The sequence below is a fragment of the Ceratotherium simum genome, chromosome 27 (assembly GCF_057802395.1).
Source record: "Ceratotherium simum simum isolate JZ-2026a chromosome 27, ASM5780239v1, whole genome shotgun sequence".
Classification (NCBI taxonomy): Eukaryota; Metazoa; Chordata; class Mammalia; order Perissodactyla; family Rhinocerotidae; genus Ceratotherium; species Ceratotherium simum.
The window spans coordinates 28,270,422-28,295,033 of NC_141926.1; the positions used below are offsets into that span (position 1 = coordinate 28,270,422).

The 24,612-nt window shown below is 33.2% G+C and overlaps 1 protein-coding gene across 3 annotated transcripts in view; it reads right to left on the reverse strand.

Moving 5' to 3' along the window:
- Positions 1-1,688: 1,688 nt before the first annotated feature.
- Positions 1,689-24,612, reverse strand: part of USP25 (ubiquitin specific peptidase 25) — a 137,262-nt gene continuing 114,338 nt past the window's right edge. For all 3 annotated transcript variants that reach the window (XM_014795498.2, XM_014795500.2, XM_004440736.3), the window contains 6 exons: positions 19,170-19,348; positions 17,262-17,340; positions 14,225-14,304; positions 10,128-10,251; positions 5,564-5,759; positions 1,689-5,242 (listed from right to left, as the gene is read on the reverse strand). In XM_014795498.2, coding sequence (XP_014650984.1) covers positions 5,070-5,242; positions 5,564-5,759; positions 10,128-10,251; positions 14,225-14,304; positions 17,262-17,340; positions 19,170-19,348 — 831 coding nt within the window. In that variant the 3' untranslated portion in view covers positions 1,689-5,069. The remainder of the gene's footprint in view (positions 5,243-5,563; positions 5,760-10,127; positions 10,252-14,224; positions 14,305-17,261; positions 17,341-19,169; positions 19,349-24,612) is intronic.

The following is a 24,612-nucleotide window of genomic DNA, read 5'->3' on the forward strand; positions in this document are numbered from 1 at the left end:
GGTTGAAGGAGCCATCAGCAAATTTAATCCCTGCCTTTTCATATGATATACAATAATGCAAAAAGCAAATTTTTCCACCCTACTTTAGCCAGGCTCAATTAGTCTCTCATAGTAGAGCCATGAGTGAATCTTAGAAAAATTAAAAGTTGGAGAAGCACCTACCAAATGTTCTCAAACCAGTTCTTACTTTAAAAACCTTTAGGAATCCACATGATAGATAGGACCTAGACCCCCTTTTTAAAAAGAACACTCCTCATATGGGTGGTAAAAAGAACACTCCTCATATGGGTGGTTTTTTTTTTTTTTTTTTTTTTGGTGAGGAAGATTGTCCCTGAGCTAACATCCGTGCCAATCTCCCTCTATTTTGTATATGGGACACCATCACAGCATGGCTTGATGAGCGGTGTGTAGGACTGTGCCCAGGATCTGAACCTGCAAATGCTGGGCCGCTGAAGTGGAGTGCATGAACTTAACCACTAACACCGGGCCAACCCCTCCTCATATGTTTTTGATGCACAACCAGGGTTTAAAAACACGAGTCTAGCTTGAGATTATTGAAGATGCAAGAACCACCTGCTAAAAGACAAACTGATGGTGTACAGGCGGTGGGCTAGCATAAGGCAAAAAAAGTGAGGTGTTTTTTTGGTGAGGAAGATTGGCCCTGAGCTAACATCTGTTGCCAATCTTCCTCTATTTTGTATGTGGGATGCTGCCATGGCATGGCTTATTAAGCAGTGTGTAGGTCCACGCCCGGGATCCAAAACGCTTGAACTCCAGCCGCCATAGCAGAGTGTGCAAACCCAAGTGTAACTACACCACTGGGCTGGCCCCAAAAAGCAAGCTTTTTGAATTAATTCTGTAGAAGAACAAATATGTCCCCCAAATAATGGATGTACTTTTAACTAGATTTATAAGTTCATTTTATACATTTGCTTTTATTTATATTTTCCTCATAACACTCAATTATCAATAATGTGCATCCCCTTATTACATCCTGGTTAATAATTAACTGTAAATTTACAGGTATGGAGAATAGTTGAAGGGGATCATACCCAATGCCACCAATTTTGTTGTGAGGCAAAGAAAAGACAGGATCATCCTGTTTTACTGGAGCTGGCATTGAATTAGGAGGTTGAGCATGGCAGTGAAGGTTTGAAATAGCCATGGAGAAGAACTGTGCACGGAACGAATAAGGATATTTGAAACACTAGTCTGTATGCAAGTGTGTATTCAATTGTGTATATAGTTCCTTCAATCATGGCTCTGTTACTTTTATTATTAGTGTTACAGTATTTATTATTATTTGATTATTCTAAGTCACCTCTATCAAAGCTAATTAGAAAAAGAAGGAACTGGAGGCTACAAAGTACAGAAGGGGGAAGGAGAAAGGATTTATAAAATAGATGGTTATTTTATTTTTGTAAAAGCAGTGACCCTCTCCTCTTCCACTCCCTCCTCTCCCCAAAAAAACATCAACCACTGCTTATGTGTATACGCTGCATAACATTATCCAAACATGGAAAAATGTGGCCACAACGGTTAACAGTAGTACCTCCAGGCTGGGGGTGGAACTGAGGATGGCAAAGGGACATGGAGTAGGTAAGAATAAAACCACTAGCAAAATGGAAACAGACCCATGGTATAATGCGAAGTGAAACTGACGAAATAAACACATGAACAAGGACAAGTCAACATGGACTACGTCATTTATTCAGCAAAGATTTGTTCAATGAAAACACACTGAACTGATTAGATGAATGTATTGTGAGCAACTTCTAACTTGGTATACTGTAACTTTAATACAGTTTTGGAATAAAGTAAAAGAAAACAATAAAGCAGATGTTAAGAGCAGAACTATGGATATTTGCACTATAATCTTGAGGCTAAATGGAAGACACTAACAATCATACTTTTGTGCCCAGAAAGGAGGTATATAAAGTGGCCCATCACATACTGTGGACTGGTTGTGTTACCCACCCCCAAATTTGTATGTTGAAGCCATTATCCCAATGTGACTGTATTTGGAGGTAGAGTTTTTAAAGAGGTAATTACGATTAAAACAGGTCGTAAGGGTGGGGCCCACTCTAGTATGACTGGTGTCCTTATACCAGAGATGCACGAGTGCAGAGAGAAAAGGCCATGTGAGGACGAAGCAAGAAGGCTACTGTCTGCAAGCCAAGGAGAGAGGCCTCAGGAGAAACTAAACTGCCAACACCTTGATCTTGGACTTTCAGCCTCCAGAACTGTGAGGAAATAAATTTCTCTTTTTTAAGCCACCTACTCAGTCTGTGATATTTTGTTACGTCAGCCCTAGCTGACATTTTTAAATAAATTAAAAAAAAAAAAAAGACTACATAAGGGTATGCCAACTCATTCCCCAAAAGCATGTGAGTGATGGTACTTTTTGGGGACGACAGTAGGACTCAGAGGCAGAAATCAACAATTCTGAATCATAAAACAAAAGACAATGAACTTCTGGAGAACCAGATACAAGAGGAGAAAATTCACCTTAGTCTCAATAAATCTAAAACTAAGCAAAAGAAATTTTAGTTGCTTCCTCGAAATTGCAAGTGAGGGAATTACTGAAAAGCTTCCAACAAACAAGGGATAAGTGAATGGAAATAAAACAGCATCAATTTTAGGTGCTTAAAATGCTACTGATAGTCTTCTTTAGGGCCGTGCTTCTCCAACTTGAGCAGACATCAGAATCCTCTGAAGGACTTGCTGAAACTTGTTAAAACACTAGTTAAAACTTGACGAGTTTCTGAATCTGTAGTTTTGGTGTGGGGCTCAAGAATTTTCAGTTCTAACATGTTTCTAGCTGATGCTGAAGCTGCTGGTCTGGAAACCACATTTTGAGAACTACTGACTTAGCATTATTGTATTTTAATGAACCTGAAAAGTTATTACAGGGTCTCATAGGTTCACTCCTGGCTACAGTCTCCCTAAACACTGTGCTTATAAGAAGTTCCTACAAGTCTTTAATTTCTATCTATTTGAATTCTGCCCTAAACTATTTCAAAATGTAACTTTTGTGGGGGGGGAGGCACTACTATAGTCATCATAATTAGAGTCATTTAAATCAAAGTGAAATCTGCATGGCCAACAGTTCTATGAAGTTTCAATTTTTAAATTCCTAGCTATGTATATTTAAACCAGTAAATAATGTAAGGAAATTTCACTGGCCTAAATCTTCAGACTAGATCAAAAGCTGATATCAAAACAAGTTGTTTCCCCAGGTCTTGAAAAAGGTCACTTTAAATAAGTACTTCAGATCCATTACTAGGAATGAATAAACTGGCTTTTAAGTACAAAATAAATATAATAATAATACACTTACCTTCAGCATAAGAGCCACATATGGTTCCCTGGATGTGCCTTTTGAAAGGAGAAATTTCCACAAAGTGGTTGAGCACTTGTGTCTCAGCAGTCAGTTACACACATAAACACAAACAACTTTACCGTTATGAGAGAATATTATAAAATACTGAAGATACTTTACAAACATTTTGATGACACACGTGAATGAAGTTTTTAAATTTTTGATAGCACTTGAAAACCAATGCAGAATACTGATTCTGCTCAGTAGAGAATTTAAAATCTAAACAAAAACATATTCTGACAGCTGCTTTATGCAAAATCTAACTTTACAACAGAAGTGGTACTTATCAGTACCTCAGAAGTACACTGATACCTTTATCAGGAGCATTATATAATAGCTTAATATTTTCTTCCTCCTCCTCCATCCAGGATCTTTTGTGAGAGGCACTTATAAAGAGCAATAGTTTTGGTGACGCTATAACAAAACATACACATAATATAGTGATATATTTTACTATGCTAACAATCATTTATAAAGAAATTAAATTCAAAAATAGGTTGTTGGTAACATGATTACCTTAAAGCATTGATTTTCATTCACAATATTACTTCATTAATCTTAAACAGCAGTTCTATCTACAAAATGTTCTACAGCTTTTTCCTTTTTCAAAAGGAGGTAAATAAAAGCAGGTAAGATACTCAGAATTTCTAGTTCAACAATATCAACTTCATTTCACAGCACTGATTAGTAGAGAACATTTTCAATTAAAGTGGTATACAATTTACAAAAATAGAAAGATTATACAATGCAAAACATTGTCCTTCATATAAAGAATATGTGTGTGTCTGTATAGGTGTGTGTATGTATGTATATATATATACATATACATATTTCTTATAAGTTTCACTATTAAATAGCCCTTATTCAAGTAGCTTTTTTCTGGTATCTCTTGAAATAATCACCTTGCTATATTATTTGTAAATACATAAAAAAATAAAAGATTAATCTAAGAAAAGGTTAAAAGTTTCAGTGTGGTTGACTTAAATATCAGCCGCTCACTTTAGTGAAAACCTGATTTGAACTCAAAACAGGTTTAGGTGCCACACTAAGTTTAACAACTTAGTCAAAAATATAGATATATTTAAGTGTCAAAAACTTAGTACATTTTCAATGTGCTAACATTAGAGCAAAATTAAAAGTTTGTATTAATCTATACATCACCCAATCTTAAACAATCCCCAGACAAAATTCATTTATATAACTAAAATAATATACTAGTATACAATATACCTGCTTACAAACACGTAGGTAACCATAAATAAAACTTTATTCTTTCACTTCATTTACAAGCTACCAAGTTATGTATCGTACACAGTGCTGAACACTTAAATGGCTGTAGTCATGGAAGGATCCAGACCGAATGGAAAGCTGTAGATAAAGAAAAGATAAAAGCAAAGTAATACTGTAACAGAAAGGTGGCAAAAGCATAGTTTTGCCATAATAAGATCAATCAGATCTGTAATCATACATCAGTTTTGGTTAAAACAAAGTCTGAGCGCCATGCGATTCTCAGCTTTATTGTTTGCAGTCTGGCTAAAGTCTGTACAGTCATTTTGTCTTTGCAGTTATTAAAATTAAAAAAAAGTTAAAAACTATAGCAGCAACAAGCAAACCCTGTGACAGGAAGGCAAGGGTTAAGAACTAAAAAAAGTTTATACAGTGTGTTTAGGGGAAGTGTGGGTGCAGTTTATCTTCCATCAGCAGGAGTTCGACTGAGGGACAACATGATTCGGGCAAATCGCTCACAGAGTTCATGCGTGGAATATGAAGGTAACTTCGGTGGCTCGTGGAAACCTTTAATCTCCGTAGAACAATCGAGCAGTTTTGGCAGAAAATCTGTCAGCTTCTCTTGGAGGTTTGCTGCAAATACAAACAATTAGATGTAACTGAAGATAGAGAGAGAGGGAGAATAATTACCATCTTCAACATGATTTATTAACCTGGAGCGGTCAGTTGATGTTTCATTTCAAAATATGTAAAATAATTACCATTTTGGGGGAAGAGGTAAAATATAAATGACAACGGCAGTGTGTACAGCTTACTTTGTAAATAAGAAAACAGTAATGATATGAATGTAAAAATATTACACAATATAAAAAATGGTAAGACTAAATAACATCTAATTCTAAACTGCTTTTAATCCCAATAACTCAGGTGTCCACTAGCATTGTTTAAACTTACATTCCATTTCTTGTCCAAGATAGGAACACCATCGATTTCTCATATCTTCTACAGCAAGTATATCTTTCTCTTCCATTTCATCCACCAATAACATGGGCAAAAATGGAACAATAAACTCATTCATGATAATCAGACCATTGTTTACTTCTCGATCTTCTCCAGATTCAAACAGTTCTGCAGCTTGCTCATTTAATTTCTTAATGCAATGAGAAAAAGAACAGGTTTGTTTTCTTTTTTAATTAAATAAAAACACTTGTAAGTGTTAATACTGAAGACAACATAATCAGTATGTTCACAATCAGTATTACAACAAACGGCAATCAGGAAAACCAACCTCAACTGTTCCAGCACAAAAAGTCTTAGAAAAAGCTATGCTCATAACAATAGAAACAAAAACAAAGTGGGGAAATATTGTCGTCACGTTTTTAAAGTTCATGCTCGGCTTAAATTACTTTGCTCATCCTTCTAGGAGTCATTTTTTATTTATTCTCCAGAGGTGAACTTCCCCTAGTTCTAAAATTTGATAAACACTCAAAGTAATTTTAAAAACAAATTCAGAATCCACATTAATTTTGAAAAACTCTTCATCACCTTCTCCATAAATGTCAACTGAATAAATACTGTTATATTCCTGATACAAAAACATAAAGGTAATCAATTAACTCATTTATTCCTTCAAAAAATACTGAGTACATGACATGTGCCAGAAATTGTTGTAGATGCGGGGTACCCAAGTGATTATACAGAAAACTCTCATGGAGCTTACAATTTGGTACAGGGATTGACAAACTTTTTCTGTCAAGGATAAGACAGGAAATATTTTAGGCTTTAAGGGCCATTATAGTTTCTGTTGCAACTACTTAACTCTGCCATTGTTGCACAAAGGCAGCCATATCTAATATGTAAATGAATGCGGATGGCTATGTTTAAACAAAACTTTATTTGCAAAAACAAATGGTAGGCAGAGCACAGGCCAAGTGTACTGACCGCTGATCTAGGAGAAGAGAGAAATTCGTGAGATAAGAAATATAGATATAAGAGATAGACAAGGAATACAGGTAAAATAAGAGCTATACTATTTAAGTATTTATGTCTGAACTCCTATGTTTATAGCATGATAAATATGATTTTTTATTTTGTTTAAACTAATTTAACACTAAATCATAGTTTTAAGCTGAATTTCAAATACAAAAATTTTATTATTTCTTATGTTTATATTATGCCATTCTTGCACAATTTATCCTGACTTTGTAGAGCGGCTTATGCTAAAAGTCCAACTCAGTAAGAAATTACCTAATTTTGAGCAAATAGGTAATCTCTTAGCTATAGTTTCTTTATACGAAAAATGGGACACCATTACCTTGCTTACATAGTAGCTAAGAGGACTAAATGAGATAAGTCTTGAAGTATCTAGTATAATTTTTACAATATGTATTCAAAGACATACTAGTTGTTATTAGTATCAAGAAATTTAATGTTAAGTTCACTGAATCAAAACATGTCCTAGAACCAACTTAAATATAGTACATTCAAAGCCAATCTTATTTATTCTCTTAGGAGTCCCCAAAGCCAAACACAAAATGAGAACGTTAGGCAGATTTGACGACCCTACTTCCTTCTTTCCACTTTTCCAATAGTTACCAGGTCCCTCGACTTCATTTCCTTCAGCACCTTCTATAGCTTCTTCATACCCATTGTACTTCTGCCTTCCTTGAGACTCTCACCCTCCTTCCCCTGTCTATCTCTCCAGGATGCTTGACTTCAATCTCTACTCCTTTCCAGTCCATCTTCTAGTATACTACTGCCAGAATTATTTTCTGAAAACAAACTTGATCATGCCAAACCTAATCAAACCCACATTGGTGCAAACTCATTAGAATGGCACATAAGCTTCTTCCGAGTCTGACATCAATAAGTACTGTCAACTTCATCACTTCTACCTAACCTTGCTCCTCATAACCTAGCCACGATGGATTTATCTTCATTTTCTGTCATATACTTTCCATGCCTTTTCATATGGTGTCCCTTTGACTGGAATGCTCTTCTCCCTTCTCTGTAAGTCATAATACTCCTATTTATCCATCAAGATCCAGATCAGTGTTCATCTTGTCTCTCAAGGTTCTCCCCAACAATTCCAGGTGTATTATTTTGCATATTTCTCATAAGGACACTTATTCTAAAACATAAAAGTTATTTGTGTACATCTCTCACCAGACTGAGTTCCCTGAGGGCTGGAAATGGGTCTTACGTATCTTTATATCCCTCAGAATCTGAGGCTCAGTAAATACTCAATATGAAAAAACCTGAAAGGAACACTAAAATAATTCTCATGAGGTTTCATTTAAATCCCTATGTAAAATGACAAACTAAGTGTGGCTGGTTTACTGTAAAAAAAAAAATGGTAAGAGAAAGTCTACTACTTTTTAATGTTTTAAAGTAACCATCAAGTTTTCGTTGCATTTATGTTTAAAATAGCTTTACCAAAATATTTCCATATCCCAAGCCTTCAACGGTTTTATGTTAAAAATTGCTTTAATTCATTTAATGCAAAATTTTATATGTTTATATAAAATTGTATATATATTTTTAAGCTGAAATATATATAATTCAGGTCTTCCTTCTCAGGAGTTGATTAAAAACCTTAGGAAACTGGCCAAATTGAGAATACCATCCTTGATGGAAACGAACTGCCAATAATTCAAGTTTTGAAATAGACTTGTGGAAATTAATAAAAGAAATCTTAATTAAATGGGAGTCGAGAAGGCCTGTAGGAGCTCTCATGCCCTATCATACATCGTCAAGTACATCAAACAGGAAGAGAGGGAGGCTTCCATCTTGGACAGGAAGTAAAATTACTTTACTACTGAAGGAAGATTTCTCTCTCTACCTGGCAGCAGCCCAACCAATGAGAAATGCCACAGCTTGGCCAATGAGAAGCTGTTGCTGCCCTGAACTGTTACTTTCCCCCAACAGACTTTCATTTAGAACAGCCCCTGCTTACTCCCCTTTTTTCTCTATAAAGGTAGCTCCCCTCCTTTGTTGGATTTGCCTTTGGTTTGCCATAGCACGCACATCCAGAATTGCAATTCTTATGGCTATTTCCAAATAAACCCATTTTGAGATAAAATAACAGGCAAATTTGCTTTTTAAGTTGACACACTGAAATGCAGTAAAATCAGCTGAGAGAAAAATAATAAGATTATAACCTGCTAACATTCCCATTTAAAAATTTTAAAGACATATTAGAGACTAGAGTTAGCATATACCATATAGTTCTACTGAAAGAAAACATTTCACCAGCATACCTAAAGTTTTTTCAAGTACACTTAAACCATGTAACTTACATAGTTTCAAAAATCATACACTCTTAAATACCTTTCTCTCTATTTTTTTTTGTGAGGAAGATCGGTCCTGAGCTAACATCTGCCAATCCTCCTCTTTTTGCTGAGGAAGACTGGCCCTGGGCTAACATACATGCCCATCTTCCTCCACTTTATATGGGACGCCACCACAGCACGGCTTGACAAGTGGTGCATCGGTGTGCGCCCGGGATCCGAACCGGTGAATCCTGGGCTGCCACAGCGGAGCACGCGCACTTAACCGCTTGCGCCACCAGGCTGGCCCCGTCTCTATTTTTTTTATAGAAAAAAAATTGCAACTTAGGAGTTTACAATATAGACTAGAGTGACGTTAATAGTTAATTAAGAATGAAATCTAGCAGAAAAAAGTAGTATAAGGATGGAATTGGTGATTTTATACATAAAGGTAAGTTGACTCAAGGAACATTAACAAAGTACTCCAGACATCTAGAGAGTAAACTGCTGCAAAAAAACTGCTAAATAGATTTTAAAGTTACAATAGTACTATTTCAGCACATAGATAGTGAAAATATTTGAGGAAAAATATACCAATGATTAGGTGGAAAAAAAAGGATACTATATTGCAATGAATCCTTTGATATTATGTACACCAAATATACTGCTATTCATAAAAACTCAGAAAAATCTATTATTTTTCTGGAATAATAATAATGTTAATTCCTCATGCTCTATGCAGCTTTTCCTCTCCTATCAAAAAAGGGAACTGTAGAACAATGAAGAAATCTAAATATAAAAATGTAATCACTGGGCCAGCCCCAGTGGCCTAGTGGTTAAGTTTGGTGTGCTGAGCTTCAGCGACCTGGATTCGGTTTCTGGGCACAGGTCTACACCACTCGTCTATCAGTGGCCACCGTGTGGTGGCAGCTCACATATGGAAAAAAAAGAGGAAGACTGGCAGCTGATGTTAGCTCAGGGTGAATCGTCCCCCCCCAAAAACATAATCATTCTGATGCCATTTCAAGAACATTTCTGGTTTATCATCTGCAATACTTAGACTCCATGAAGAAGGGATAAAGAATTGAGTGTATTCTCCCATCTTAAGGGAGCAGACCCAGATCACAGACATCATCATGACACTTACCCCATCAGAATTTAGAGTCAATCTCTTATACACAAGTCTGGAAAATCTGCCCAATGTAAGACAAAATGATAAAGTAAACACATACTATAAGCATTCAACTTACTAGTAAACATTCTCTTCTATAATGTGATAACAATTCTTCATCATGTCCTCTGTACTGGCCTTTGGACAAGAGTTCTTTGTTATTCTGATAAGCACAGATAAGGAACAGCAAGGAATCTATATAACTTAAAAATTAAGAGAAACATAAAGCATTAGTATTTCATCTTTATAAAAAAAAGTCAACTACAATTATAAAACACTTTAAGAATACATTTAAATTTTGGTTATCCAGAACATTACAGTAAAAAAAATCATCTGATGTACTGTATGTCTGAGAGCATCCTTTTAGCAACAGCTGCCATCTGAAACCAGTAGTTATGTCTTAGAAGTAAAAAACAGAGCCAGCCCTGACGGCCTAGTGGTTAAAGTTCAGCGTTCTCACTGCTTTGGTGGCCCAGGTTCATTTCTCGGTTGTGGAATCACACCTCCCGTCTGTCAGTTGTTATACTGTGGCAGCGGCTCACATAGAGAACTAAAAACTAACAACTACAATACACAACCATGTACTGAAGTTCAAAAAAAAAAAAAGTAAAAAGCAAACAAGCAAACAAAAAAATGGAGCTAAGAATTAAGAAAAGACTGGGAGAAAAAGGCCATTACTGATGACTTCAAAATAGTTCCTTCTGTTTTCTTTGGTATTCGTTTTCCTGACATCTTCCATCTAGACTCAAAATTAAGACTGATGCGAAAGTCAACAATCTACATTTCAACAATATAATCTCATTTTTGTTTGAAGAAAGGATCAGGTTAGTTTGTTTCTTTATCACAAACATCATTTGGCTCATTCAGTGACTATTTAGTCAGGTTTTTTTCCATGTGCAGGCACAGTTCTAGTCACTGAAAAGAATGTGATAGTCAGAGGGGAGAATATCCAAAGGAGACAGGGGAAGGGGAAAAAGGGAGGCATGCTTCCCAACGTGGGAAATCTAGTGGGATGCAAACAAACAAAAAACCCACTAACATAAAAGGCTGGAAGGGGTAGGCCTTTGTTTTATATTTAATATAAGTAATATTAAGGTGTTAATATTAATGTTAAGTCCAGACGTTATGGTCTTCAAACTAGGTTTTAAAAAGGGAGGAGGGGAAAAATATTTGAGTGCTATACTTGCCTCTAAAATAATTATCCTTCTCCTAACACGCTGTCGAAAAAATACATACAGCTACATATTTGTATAACTGAAATACGAAAAATATTTTAAGATATCTCCTTTGTGTCAGTTTTTCCAGTCATAACATATCTTCTCCTAGATTAATTCAGAAAAATATAACATCCTAAAAGGTACAAGATTGTAAAGAAACACTATTTTAAAACTCTACGTTACACTGCCTGCCAATCAGTGTTAGTTTGTTAATTTCATGTGCTTCAGATATAAATCACTTTGTTACTCCAAATGTTAAATATAGAATTATTTGGAAATTAATGTACACATTCATGACAAATCAAACTATGCACCTGAAACTATTTCATGAAAAACAAATTATTTTCAACATTTTTAAAAATGGCTTCTCCCAGGAATTTGTTTTTGAGAAAACTTAAGAGTACGACATTTTATCTTGAAATAATATGCATAATCCCAGCTTAAGATTCTATGTTTTATTTATGAAAGAAAAAAAAGAAGGGCATGATAATAACATTAAATGTTGTTTTCTGCTACTAAGTTAAGGTAGTTTGCTAGCACGGTTACCTTCTCTTGTATAGCTATTAAGTTTCCAGTTAAAAAGGCCTCCCTGAATGCCATTCATATCTGGCCTTCTAGACCTGAGTCACCTCTCTGAAAATAGCTCTGAAATCATGACTTTGTTCCAATTTTCTACTGAGGAACACAAAATGTTCCACATTTTATCAACCTTTAAAGTGCTTACAAATATATTTTCACATAACTCAGAATAAGATTCAGCAGTCCAGTTACCACATTCTTACTTAAGATAAAATAAGACTATGTAAGCCTGGTAAGACTCTCTTTATCTTTACTTATACTACTATAAAATTATGATTCCTAAAAATATGATTTCACTTCACTACTCATAGACTTGACAATGGTCCATCAATAAACATTCCATTCAAGGCTTTCAAGTGTTATGTTTTCATTAAAAACGAGTTTGACAGACCCTTTTGGCAATACTTTATACGCTGCTAGCTATGGTAAACTGCTATATTCAAAGTGTAAAATTAACATTTCTTTTTACAATATTCCATAAATATTGTCACCATTACTAATTTTCTAGTTGATGTTTCCAATTTAACAAACATTTGCTATACTAGAATATTCACTTTCCAAACAAGTACATTTGAGAATAAGCAAATTATGAAATTTAACTATACTTCCAAGTTATATCTTAAAGTCCTTCAACAAACGTTAACTAAGAAAAACTAATTTAGGAGTAATGCAGAGAGCAAGAAAGTCACAGTTTCATCTTTTTAATTTTTATTGAGTGAGATAAGTGAATACTTTTTGTAATTATCTGATTTCATTAAATTATACAAGAATACAGGTCTGTACTTCAATTTTTCTCTCCCTAGTTAGTTGTGTGACTTTGACAAAGTTTTTGTATCTCTATGGAGCTTAGTTTCTTTATTTATAAAATGGAAATGCCTTTTTGATCTTAGACACTCTATTTAACTGTAAGATATTAATATTTTTCTCAGAAAAAACAATCTCAGATATCCTAAAGTGAATCTGAATATTCCTATTAAAGAAACAAAACTTTGGCCAAAACAATAACTCATAAAATGGAGCTACTGATTATGTTTTCTACTTCAGTGACCAAAGTGACTTACCTTATAAATTACACAATGACTAGGACTTTAATAATTTGTATCCAAGTAATAACATTAATTTTGTGTGATAACTTTAAAATTTTGATAAGTGTAAAAATGATAGCATTGTGCACTGTCCAAACAGAACTTTCTGCAATGATTAAAGTGTTATATTTGTGCTGGCCAATACAGTAGCCGATAGCCACATGCGGCTACTGAACATTCTTAATGTGGCTAGCGTGACAGAGAAATACAGTAGCCGCTAGCCACATGTGGCTACTGAACATTCTTAATGTGGCTAGTGTGACAGAGAAACTAAGTTCTTAGTTTTAAAATTTTAACTAATTTAAATTTAATTGTCATACGTGGCTGATGGCCACCATGCTGGACAGCATAGCTCTAGAAATAACAGTCCATGTTGTCATTTAAAAAAAATAGCATTATTACCTCAGTGGAGGTTTCTCACACTGTATATCAAATAAAGGAAAAGAAAAAAGCAAGGAAAAGAAAAAAAATTCAATATCCTTTTTACTTGGCTGCAATATTACAGTATATTTAAAATACAGCACGTTCCAAAAAAAAATCACTAGTCAAGTAAATTAATGTTAAAGGATATGAAGTACAAAATACATGAATAATAAGTAAATGCAAACTAGTGAATAATCTGTAATGGTAAATTATAGATTTATTAGTAACAATTAAAATACTAAACAATAAAATAATAAATAACAATATTATAGTTTAATAAGTAGAAATTCCATTACAACTTTTAAAACCATCTGTAACCTAAACAAAAAATAATCCAAAATGTGTTTGCAGTCAGAATACTTAGAGGACACATGATCAGTTTTCTACAGCTATATTTTTTACAGCAACTGGAAGTTTGGACAAAGAGATAGAATGGACTATCTCTGATTGGAAGTCAAGATTAGACTCAGAAAGAATATGAACAAGGTTGGTGACTGAAGGCAGATGGTAGGGAACACAAAGAATTCCACGTGCTGGACTACTAGCTTCTTTGGTCCCCAGCAAACTTCTAGGCTTCAATCTAATCCTATTCCATCCTAAGCTTCAACTGTAGTGTTTGAGAGCTGATAAAAACAAAGACACTAATGCCAAACTTATAGACTTAAAGTGGAAAATATATTGCATGTGGGGTATATGAGAACTCGCTGTACTAACTTTGCAATTTCTCTGTAAATCTAAAACTTTTTTAAAATAAAAAGTTTATTTAAAATATACATTGTAGATAAAATCTTTTCTACAGATGAGATCATGTCTAAATACAATCAAGTACAAAAATTAAGCTCTTATTTTCATATTTGTCCACTTTGCCTTACCTTTCTCTTTGAAAATTTTCTAGCCCAATTATGAGATACATGGTTGTTTCCCTGAATTTTCTATAATCCTGATGCCACTCCTGTAAGTGAAAGAAAATATCAGAAGTATGCAGAGTAAAATTTAAAACTGTTCATAAAGTAATACATTGCTCTGATAACTATTTGAATTAATAGAAGCAAAGAGTTCAAAATTAAGATAAACTAGACCTAAATCAAGACTTTAATTTCTGACAAACAAGAATATTTATTAGTATAATAACCGATGTAAAAATTATTAGACATTGATGAGGAATTAAATAACAAAGATCTCACTAGAAGACAACAGAAATACAAAGGCAGGATAATCAATCAGGTTCTCTCTCAAAAATTCTTCAGTATAAACGCATATGATTAAAATATTATTATAGATCTACATCACATTGAATGTAGGAAGTAAATGGAGTTACTACACTAATATGAGTCAACATTGAAGACTGTTACTTGATACAGAATTTTAAGGAATTAAAAGAAAAAAAAAGTTACATCATAATAAATTTATTTAACCTTTTAATTTTGCCAAATTTGTGCTAAATTTGATTTTAAATGTGGTAGTTGAATAGTTCATTCATCTGTGATATGGTGAAAAGGACAGAAGCATTTCAGATTTGAACTGCCTCTCCCTCCAAAAAAACCAATTATAGGGCATATGGGACTAAAACAACTCAGAGCTGACATCCTATAACTCCAAAAAACAACAAAATCAAAATTTTTTCTTGACTTATTTAATAAAAATTGATTCAAGGAAAATCATAACTAAAATTCAATACAGGATTAACCTGAAACAGATACAGATTAATAAGTGTTAAAATTTTTACATACACATTATTGTAAGCAAATTAAAGTAAATAACATATAGACCCGTTATTGGCCAAATATATTCTCCTTGAATATGAAACATTTAAATACTTTTTTAAATTTTTAATTTTGATTTTTTGAGGCATATTTTTCATACTATTAGTAAACCTTAATAACACATGAAGATAAAATTTGTCTTGCAAGTATAAAGTTAGCTTTCTTGGGTAAAGTATTCAAATTGTCACTCTACTGTCATTCGAATTGCTTTAGAAGCTGTGGTAGGTAAACTTTCTGTAAAGGGCTAGACAATAAATGTTTTAGGCTTTGCAGGCCATGCATTCTCTGTTGTAATTACTCAACTCTGAGATCGTAGTGTGAAAACACTAATACACAATATGTGAACAAATGGCCGTGTTTCAGTAAAATTTTATTTATAAAAACAGGTAGTGAGCTGGATTTGGTCTATGGGCCAAAGTTGCTGATCCCTGACTTAGAGCAAGACATGCAGGACATACAGAATCCAAAAACATGTCTTGTAAATACCTGTAGATTTAATGGCTCTGCAGTAAGAATATGAGAATTTTTCAGAATAAGAATATGCTTAATCCAATCTAATGAAGCAACTTTGGGGAAGGACTGCAGAATCAAATCACAATTAACAATCAAGTCCCACGTAACTTGAATCTTGGGGACAGGGGTAGTGAGTAACCAATTTGCTTGCCATGTCTGGCATAGGTCACGTGTCCATTTATTTGCAGATATGTTCCTAGATTTTCTATTCTAATTTACCTATTCTTATGCTAATATTATTATAAAGAATAACAGCTAAGATAATATGCCTTGATTTCTAGTAGAATAAGCCTTCCTACCTTGTTCCTTTTCAAGAATGTCTGGGCTAGATTGAGATGCTTGCATTTCCATAACATTTTTGAATCAGCTTATCAAGCTCCATAAAATAACTTGTTAGAAGTTTGATAGGACTGCACTGAATCAATAAACCATTTTGGGGAAAACTGCCATCTTTACAACACCAAGTTTTCCAAACATAATATGTATATCCATTTATTTAGGTCTTCTTGAATGTCTCCTAAAGTCATGCACATCTTGTGTTAAATTTATTTCTAGATACTCCATAGCTTTGGATGTTATTGTAAACGGTGTCATTTTTTAAAATTTAATTTTCTGATTGTTACTGGTATAATGGAATAAAATTGGTATTTGACATAGGTTTGCATGTTGCAAAGCTCTCTTACTAGTTTCAATAAATTTATCTGTAGATTTTGTTTGTATTTTCTAGGCATAAAATCTGCAAATAATAACTTTGTTTCTTCTTTTCCAACTTTTTACTTTTTGCTTATTTTTGTTGCCTTACTGTCCCACTTGAACTTCCAGTACAATTCTGAATAGAAGTGGGGATAGCAGACATCCCTGTCTTTTTCCTGATCACAAAAGGAAAGCTTTCAATGTTCACAAATCTATGTATTTGCTGTAGTTTTGTTGTTTTTTTGAGACACTCTTTGGCAGATTAAGGTAGTTACCTTGTATTCCAGGTTAGCTAAGGGTTTTCATCAAAAATGAGTGTTTTTCTATATCTTTCCTCTTACTTGTTAATGTGGTCAATTACACGGATTATTTAAGGGGATCTAAAGTAATTAAGTTTGTAAATGGGACCAAACATTAATCAAAGGCACACATGAAATCAACTTAAAATTTACTAGATTTATAAATTTAAAAAGAATGTACAAATTTAAATTTAAAAGTATGAATAAATACTAGGTGTTTGAACTAGTAAATTTAAAAAAAAAGTATAAATTTTAAAGCCAAAGTTAATACAAAGAGAATTCCGTGCAAAGAAATTACCACAAGCACAATACGAGTGCTCACACGCGTGTTCTCTCTCACACAATACACCGTCCAATAATGACAAATACATACGGCATACAATGATTAAAATGAATTTTTAACTTCCCCTTTGATGAAGCAAACAAAAAAATATACAGCATGTCTTCAGTGTACTAAAGCATTTAAGGATGCAGGTTCTGCTGACCAAGTCGTAACCTGCGAGCTGTGAAAACTCTGGGCAGGTGACTTCACCCCCCTACGCCTCATTTTCTCGTGTGCTCAGCTGAGCTGAAATGAAAGGAAGATCAGTGGACTACAGAATTCCTCAGTCTACAGTTCAACCTCTCGAAAGACACATTACCTCATATTCCTCCAAGTTTACTTCTTCAGGTTTTATCATTTCAAGTTTGGCTTGAGCAACTTTCATTATGTTGTGACACCTTCAAATAAAAGAAATGTACTATTCATAACTCAAAAGCAAAATCTGTAAAAACTGAAAAATGTGTGTGACATAAAACTAAACTACCCAACACATATGAAAATGAAATCCATTGTCACTGAGCAATACATACTTTTTTGAGGAGATAACTCCTGAATAACCTTACGTGAAAAATGTCTTTTTTGGACCAATGTTGGATAGTTACAAAGTATATAAAGAAGATAGCATCAGTAATTCTAACTCAAATTTGCCATGTTATACTTACATATGGCCTTTAAATCACAGTCTAATAATAAAGATTGCATAAGTAAAAAAATGAAATGTGTTTTTTATAATGTCTATCTATAAGCAAGCTCAACAGACATTAAATTTTATTTTCCCCCCAAAGGCATTATTCACAAATAGTAAAAAGGACTACAAAATGTGCTTATCATTTTAGTAAGAATGGAAATATTCTGACAGATTTATCACCAGCATCATTACTAAAGAAATCCACACAAAATATATTTAGTTACCACATGTATCTTACTCTGTCTTTCAAGCAGAAGAGAAATTAGGTTATCAAAACAAATTGACTATTTGCAGTCCACAGGAAAAATAATTGCAAAAGATTGAAAAGTCAGTGTGATTACTCCATAAATATCTTCCCCAAATTCAATAGCATATATTCATTGGAACATACTGCATTGACAACCCAGATAATGAGGGTCTGAGCTCTTTGTAGTCTAATGTAACAAAATAAGTGATGCCCACACTACTACTAATAAAAACAATAGTAGCCAACATTCACTGAGCATTTCCTGTCTACCAGATCTTCAAAACCATTTACTCGTACTATTTCACTTAATCCTAAATTTCACAGATCCTAAATTTCACAGAAGACACACAGTAAGGCAGGAATTATTCTTAAATGCTTTGTTTTTCCTCATATACTCTTCCACCACACATTTTTAATTCAGAATTTTTGAGACATTCATATAAAGATCATCATTTACTTTAGAATTAAAATGTGACTACATTGAACTCTAAGATAAATGTTTCTGTATTCTAAAATAACTTTTAATACTTTGGATCTTTATCTGAGGCTTAAATTTTCTTAAAGGTATTCATTCTAACTAGATTAAATTTTATTTTTTAACACTGGTAAATAGTTTTATAGGAGTTTCTAAGAGAAAACATTTTTGGGTAAACCAGAATTAATTTAAGCATTCTAAGGCTTCTCTTTATGCCAAAAGATGTTTAATTACTTCATTTGTATATAGGATTAAATATTTTTCTCCAGTGATTCTCAAACATGGGTGATTTTGCTCCCTAAAGGGAATTCTGGCAACATCTGGAGACATTCTGGGTTGTCATCACTTGGGGGAGTGCTACTGGCATTTAGAGGGCAGAGATCAGGAACACTGCTAAATATTCTACAAATTATAGGATAGTGCCCTACAACTAAGAATTATCTGACTCAAAATATCCATAGTGTAGAGATAGAGAAATTCTTTATTTCTGTAAAATACTGAGTCCCAAAACGGCAGTGACTATTTTATACTCTTCTGTGTATCCCTATATTCCTTAGCTCAGTACCTTGGTTCACACTTAAAATGTACTAAAATGATCTAAGTTATTTTCAGTTCAAATTTTAAAGGTCATGACTATAAACTCCAGAGAAATTACAGAGCAACTGTTCAAATTAAGTGAAGCCAAACTTTGTGCTGTATTTACCGAAATATGTCTTTGTGTATGTGTAAAATGAACATTCAAAAATTGCATTGGGAGCTATAAAAAGACAAGGACAGCCCGAGCATAGGAATTAGATATTTCACATTTTCAAATTACCTTTCATCAAAACTCAAATTTCTATCTCCAAATTGTTCTAGCAATGTTTTCTCAATGATTTTCTTTGGTGCCTGGTTCTGGATAAAGTAGACCACTACATGATGTAAACGATAATCTGTTTCTGGTGGGGTATCTTCTTGGCTCAATTTAACCAATCTTGAATACTCCAACTTAATTGCCTAGAAAATGCAACAAAATGCCAATTTGGGTTAATTATAATAATTAAAATTATTCAATACTATAACTTTAATTATTCTTGCATTCAAATACACTTCTTTCCTTTTAAAGTATTACAAACTAGGTAGTACATCCAAGAATATTGTCCCATGTTCCATAGTTTAAAAGAATTTCCAAAAACCTGACCACATGTGCCCTCCTTACCCCTTCAGTATATAAATGATCTTTTTCCACACAGAGAAGTGGTAAACTAAACAATACATCTAAGCTTACTAGGGGAATAGTTTTGTAAAACTTAGAGCCTGGTTAAAGTCTATTCAGCGGCATGCTAACTGAGATACTAAGTACATCCTATCCTATACTTTCTAGTGTCAGTCTGATGTACATCTCTAATATTCCAAATTCTAGGATTGAAATACAGCTCCCTAGAATACTCATATCTGAAAGAAAATGGCTGGCTCTTGAATGCATAATAATACCACTACAGTTAACTTTTAGCTGAATAACCCACAAATAAGGGATGAAAAAGCAAACCTTGAGATTGTAGTTACCATAGGATGATTTCCTTGTTGCTTCAAAAATATTTGAATTTTATTAGTGTAATAATTATTAATGAATATTATCACTATTACTATCTTAACGCTTGAGCTTATTTTTTTTCTAAACAGAAACACCTCAGAATTTACAACTAATTATAATGGGAAATAATAAATACTAATACATATTTCCCCATATGAGCAAATGATTTGGAAAACATCTGCTCATATAGAAACATATGCAGAGTTATACATCAAATATTGCTGTATACAAGAATCCCATATGATTAAAGGTAATACTTTTTAAAATATTCATTTATATTAGACTCATATCTAAATTCTAATTCTATTAACCATAAAACATTTTGGGACCACATGCAAAATATATTACAAAAAATCCACTCTATTGGAAAGGATTTCTTTAAACAATGCATGCCTTTCTTAAGCAATTCTTGGCCATCCAAATACACCTAGGTGGCTGTATTTTATAGAAGAGAGAAAACATAACTAACAAACAATACATGAAATATTCTAGTTACATATCCTTACATTTCATTAAATGGAAGGCTAATAAGTTTATATAGCATAGCATTATAAATAGAATAAGATAATTACTTTATAGCTAAAATAAATTATTCCAACTTTTTTTTTTAGGTTACATATGTCATTCTAAAGTCTCATTCCTGTGGTTAAAGTCAGCCATGAAAATTAACTATATTTTGACATATAAGATTATCAAGGCTCACTTCCCGCGTACCTAATTAGCACACAATAAGCTTTGCTTAGAATTCTTTGAAATATTCCTATATTCCCAATTTGAAAAATAAGGGACATATTCATTTAATAACCAAACTATACTGAATTTGAGAATAAATGCAAAACAAAAATAATTAGTAACTGTTCTTCCTTATTATAGCCCTAAGACAATGATTGTCATAGGCTATTACAAAGTTTTTTGAATTTTCAAATATTTCAGATATCATGCTTTTGGCCAAACTTAGTATGACCAAATAAAATAAATTTGTACTGACTCTCTTAAAATAATATTGTAGGTTTAGAGATAAGGAATTATACTACTAAATGGTTATCCATTCTCCTACCTTCTTTCAAAATAGAGGCTGTGAATTTATTATAAATAGCAAATAGATTTCTATTATAGAGCTGGCATATATATCCTCTCCCACTCTAAGATTATGTTTATCTCTTGATTTTGCTCTATTTAAGATTCTCCTGGGTTGGCCCCGTGGCTTAGTGGTTAAGTGCGCGCGCACTCCGCTACTGGCGGCCCGGGGTTCAGATCCCAGGTGCGCACCAACGTACGGCTTCTCACCAACGTACGGCTTCTCCAGCCATGCTGAGGCCACGTCCCACATACCGCAACTAGAAGAATGTGCAACTATGACATACAACTATCTACTGGGGCTTTGGGGAAAAAAGGGGAGGAGGATTGGCAATAGATGTTAGCTCAGAGCTGGTCTTCCTCAGCAAAAAGAGGAGGATTAGCATGGATGTTAGCTCAGGGCTGACCTTCCTCAAAAAAAAAAAAGATTCTCCTAATTTTTACAAGTAATGTGAAAGTTACAATCTATAAGTGTTCAAACCAGTAGAGGTAGAAAGGCATGTCTAAATTTCTAGGAGTAATTTTTCAAACACAAAAACACACTTTTTATCAGCATAAATTCATTTCTCAATTTTTTTTTTATTTATGAACTTTCCTCAAGAAGTTTTCTGACTTTTAAGATATACTGCAATCATATCTATTCTCTCAAATTTTAAATAGATGTTCTATGCTGGTATATTTAGCAGAGCTCTACACAATTTATTGTTATGACTAAAGTTGACACTGCTGACTTGTTAAATTTGACTCATACTATTCCTCAGAATCCTGTTCTAGAATTACGTTTGTCCTTTCCACACTTTTTGGCAGCCTATGAAGGTAATTATTTAAGTTAATTATCAGAGATACTGCAATAAAACCACCACACGTTTACAAAATGAAATGTGATGAAACTGCTTTGCATTTCATTTTTTAACTTCTTTTTCACCAGACCTTTAACATGGTCCTACTAAACAGGCCCACCGTTACCTAGTCAGTCTTATTTCCTATTACTCTTCAACAAAGACCTCCTTCCACCTCACCTCGGTGAGGCTCATCTCCCCACAGATGAACACGTGCCTTTTTTCTTAAGTTCTCTGGATGCATGATGTCCTTTCTTGTTCATTCCCCATCTATCTACAGATGACCAATTCAATAAGACTAGTTTAAAGTCTCTCTCTCTTTTAAAACCATCTTCAGTTCTAAAGATCTAAATGAGCTCTACCTGGACTTTTTTCTACTTTTCCAAATCATATTATAAAATCATATTCTAAATTTATAACTTTTTACAAACTTTATTTTGATGTAACTATACGTATATGTTAGAAGATACCAAATAAACAAACATACAATGTACTCTGGAGGCAGTTAGATCTAAGGAAAAGTTGGCCCGACTAAGATTCAGAAAGCTAGGTATACCATTTACTAATTGTGACATAAAACAAGTCACATAATTCTCTAAGTCTGAATGCTCTTATCTCTAAAATAAAGTTAGTTGAGTTTAGAGAGTGTATATACATGAAATGTTTATGGACAATTTTTAAAAAACTGACAGTGTACCAAGAGATGAAGAAAACCTACTTTAAATTCCTGAGAATCAGAATCACATAAGCTATATTCTTTGACCACAATGCAATACAAATAGGAATTAAAGATAATTCCCAAGTTAAATACTTCAGAATTTAAAATTAAATACTGTTCTAAATTATTCTTGGGCCAAAGGAATCAAAATTATATTAATACTGGGAATGAGATATCAAAACCTATAGGATACAGCCAGACTGGCAAAGGAATAACAAACTTAACCAATATAGAATAAAATTTATTTCAAGAAGCTAGGAAAAGAAAAAAAATAAACGAAAATAAAGAAGAAGAAATAAAATAATGTGGCAACTGGATAAAAATTATCAAAGGCTTTTTCTTTCCAAAAAGCTGGATGGAAGACCAAAAAATGGAAGAAAAGTCAACACCAGAAATGAGGAAGTGGATAATATCAAAATACAGAAAAAAAGTTTTAAAATTTATAAAAGAATAATAAATTTATTTAACATCTTGATTAAACAGATAATCATCTAGGAAAATATAAATTACCAGAATTGCTTTAAGAGGTAGGAAAACTGAAGACTCAGCAAAACTACAGAAGAACTGAAAAGTTTGCCCAAGATCTGTACCCAATAAACGAATCAGGCCCACACTGTTTTAGAGCTGTGCTGCTATGTCAAATCTTCAAGGACCAGATGATTTCTATGATATCTAAACTGCCCCAAAGGCTGAAAAAGGGGATAACCAAGCCTAGGATAATCTGAATATCAAAAATTGACAAATATAAAAAAAGAAACTATAGATCAATTTACCTATGAACATAGATGCCAATATCTATATCTATTTTTGATAAACTACACTGTGTACAAAAACAATATATAGGAATAGATAGTGTTTACAATGATTTACAAAGAAAAAAAAATCAATGATCTTTACATTCCAAGGATTAAGGAGAGATCTGTTCAGCATCTCAAATAGATGCATTAAAAAACTTCTAAATTCTAACACCAGTCAGTTTAAAAGAAAACTCAACTATGAATTTAAGAAAGTGTTTTTAAATTTATGAGGGATCTATAAAAAACAAATACTACACATCATACTTAATAATAAAACACTAGAGATATTCTCATTAAAATCAGAAACTAGACAAAGGAGCTTACTACTATTATTTTAACTATATTCTGAAAAGTCTGATCAACATTAATAAAACCAGAAATGAAATAAAAAGTATAATGAAAATTATCCCAATAATGAGATAATTATTGGGAGACAGTTTACTGAAATAATCGAGAAAGTCAACTGAAAAATTATTAGAAAACACAAAGAGTTCAATGAGGTAACTGGATACAACATGAATACATAAAATTAATTTGCTCTCCCACTACCTACCCTATCAACAGGAATGAATTAAACAACAAAGCTATAAGGCCATTGTGAAGTAAAATTATAAAACCTTACTAAAGGACATAAGAAAGGACCAGATATTGAAGAGGCATATCATGTTCCTTTTTGGGAAGATTCAAAATACTAAAAAATATAATTCTCCATCTTACCCTAAATTAATGCAGAAATATAACGCAGGTACAAATTCTGAAAAGATGTGGGAAGGTGGCAATGGATTCCAAAAATCATCAAAAAAGAAAAATGAGACTTGCCAAACTTTTTGTTTATAAGAGAAGAAAAATGAGAAAGCGTTTTTCCTACAAAATGTCAAAATATATTACAAATGGTCCATAATGTAAATAGGTGTTCAAAAATAGAAAAATAGATCAGTGAACAGAGAGACCCAAACAGACCGGCTTATAAATGAGATTTAATATGTGATAAAGACGGTATTTCAGGTCAGTGTAAAAAGGATGGCATTAGTCAAAATTTCATGTTTGGACTATGTGAAGATTTCTCTTTTTGGACAAAACTAAAATCCCCTATCTAGGAATCTAAACAAAAAGTAAAATCATGAAAATACTAAAATTAAAGATTTGCATAATTTTGGAAGTGAACATATAGCCCCCAAATCAATAAAGAAAACACTGCCATATTTTATAACAGTTTAAAAATTCTGCACAGTAAGACACCAAAAATAAATTTAAAG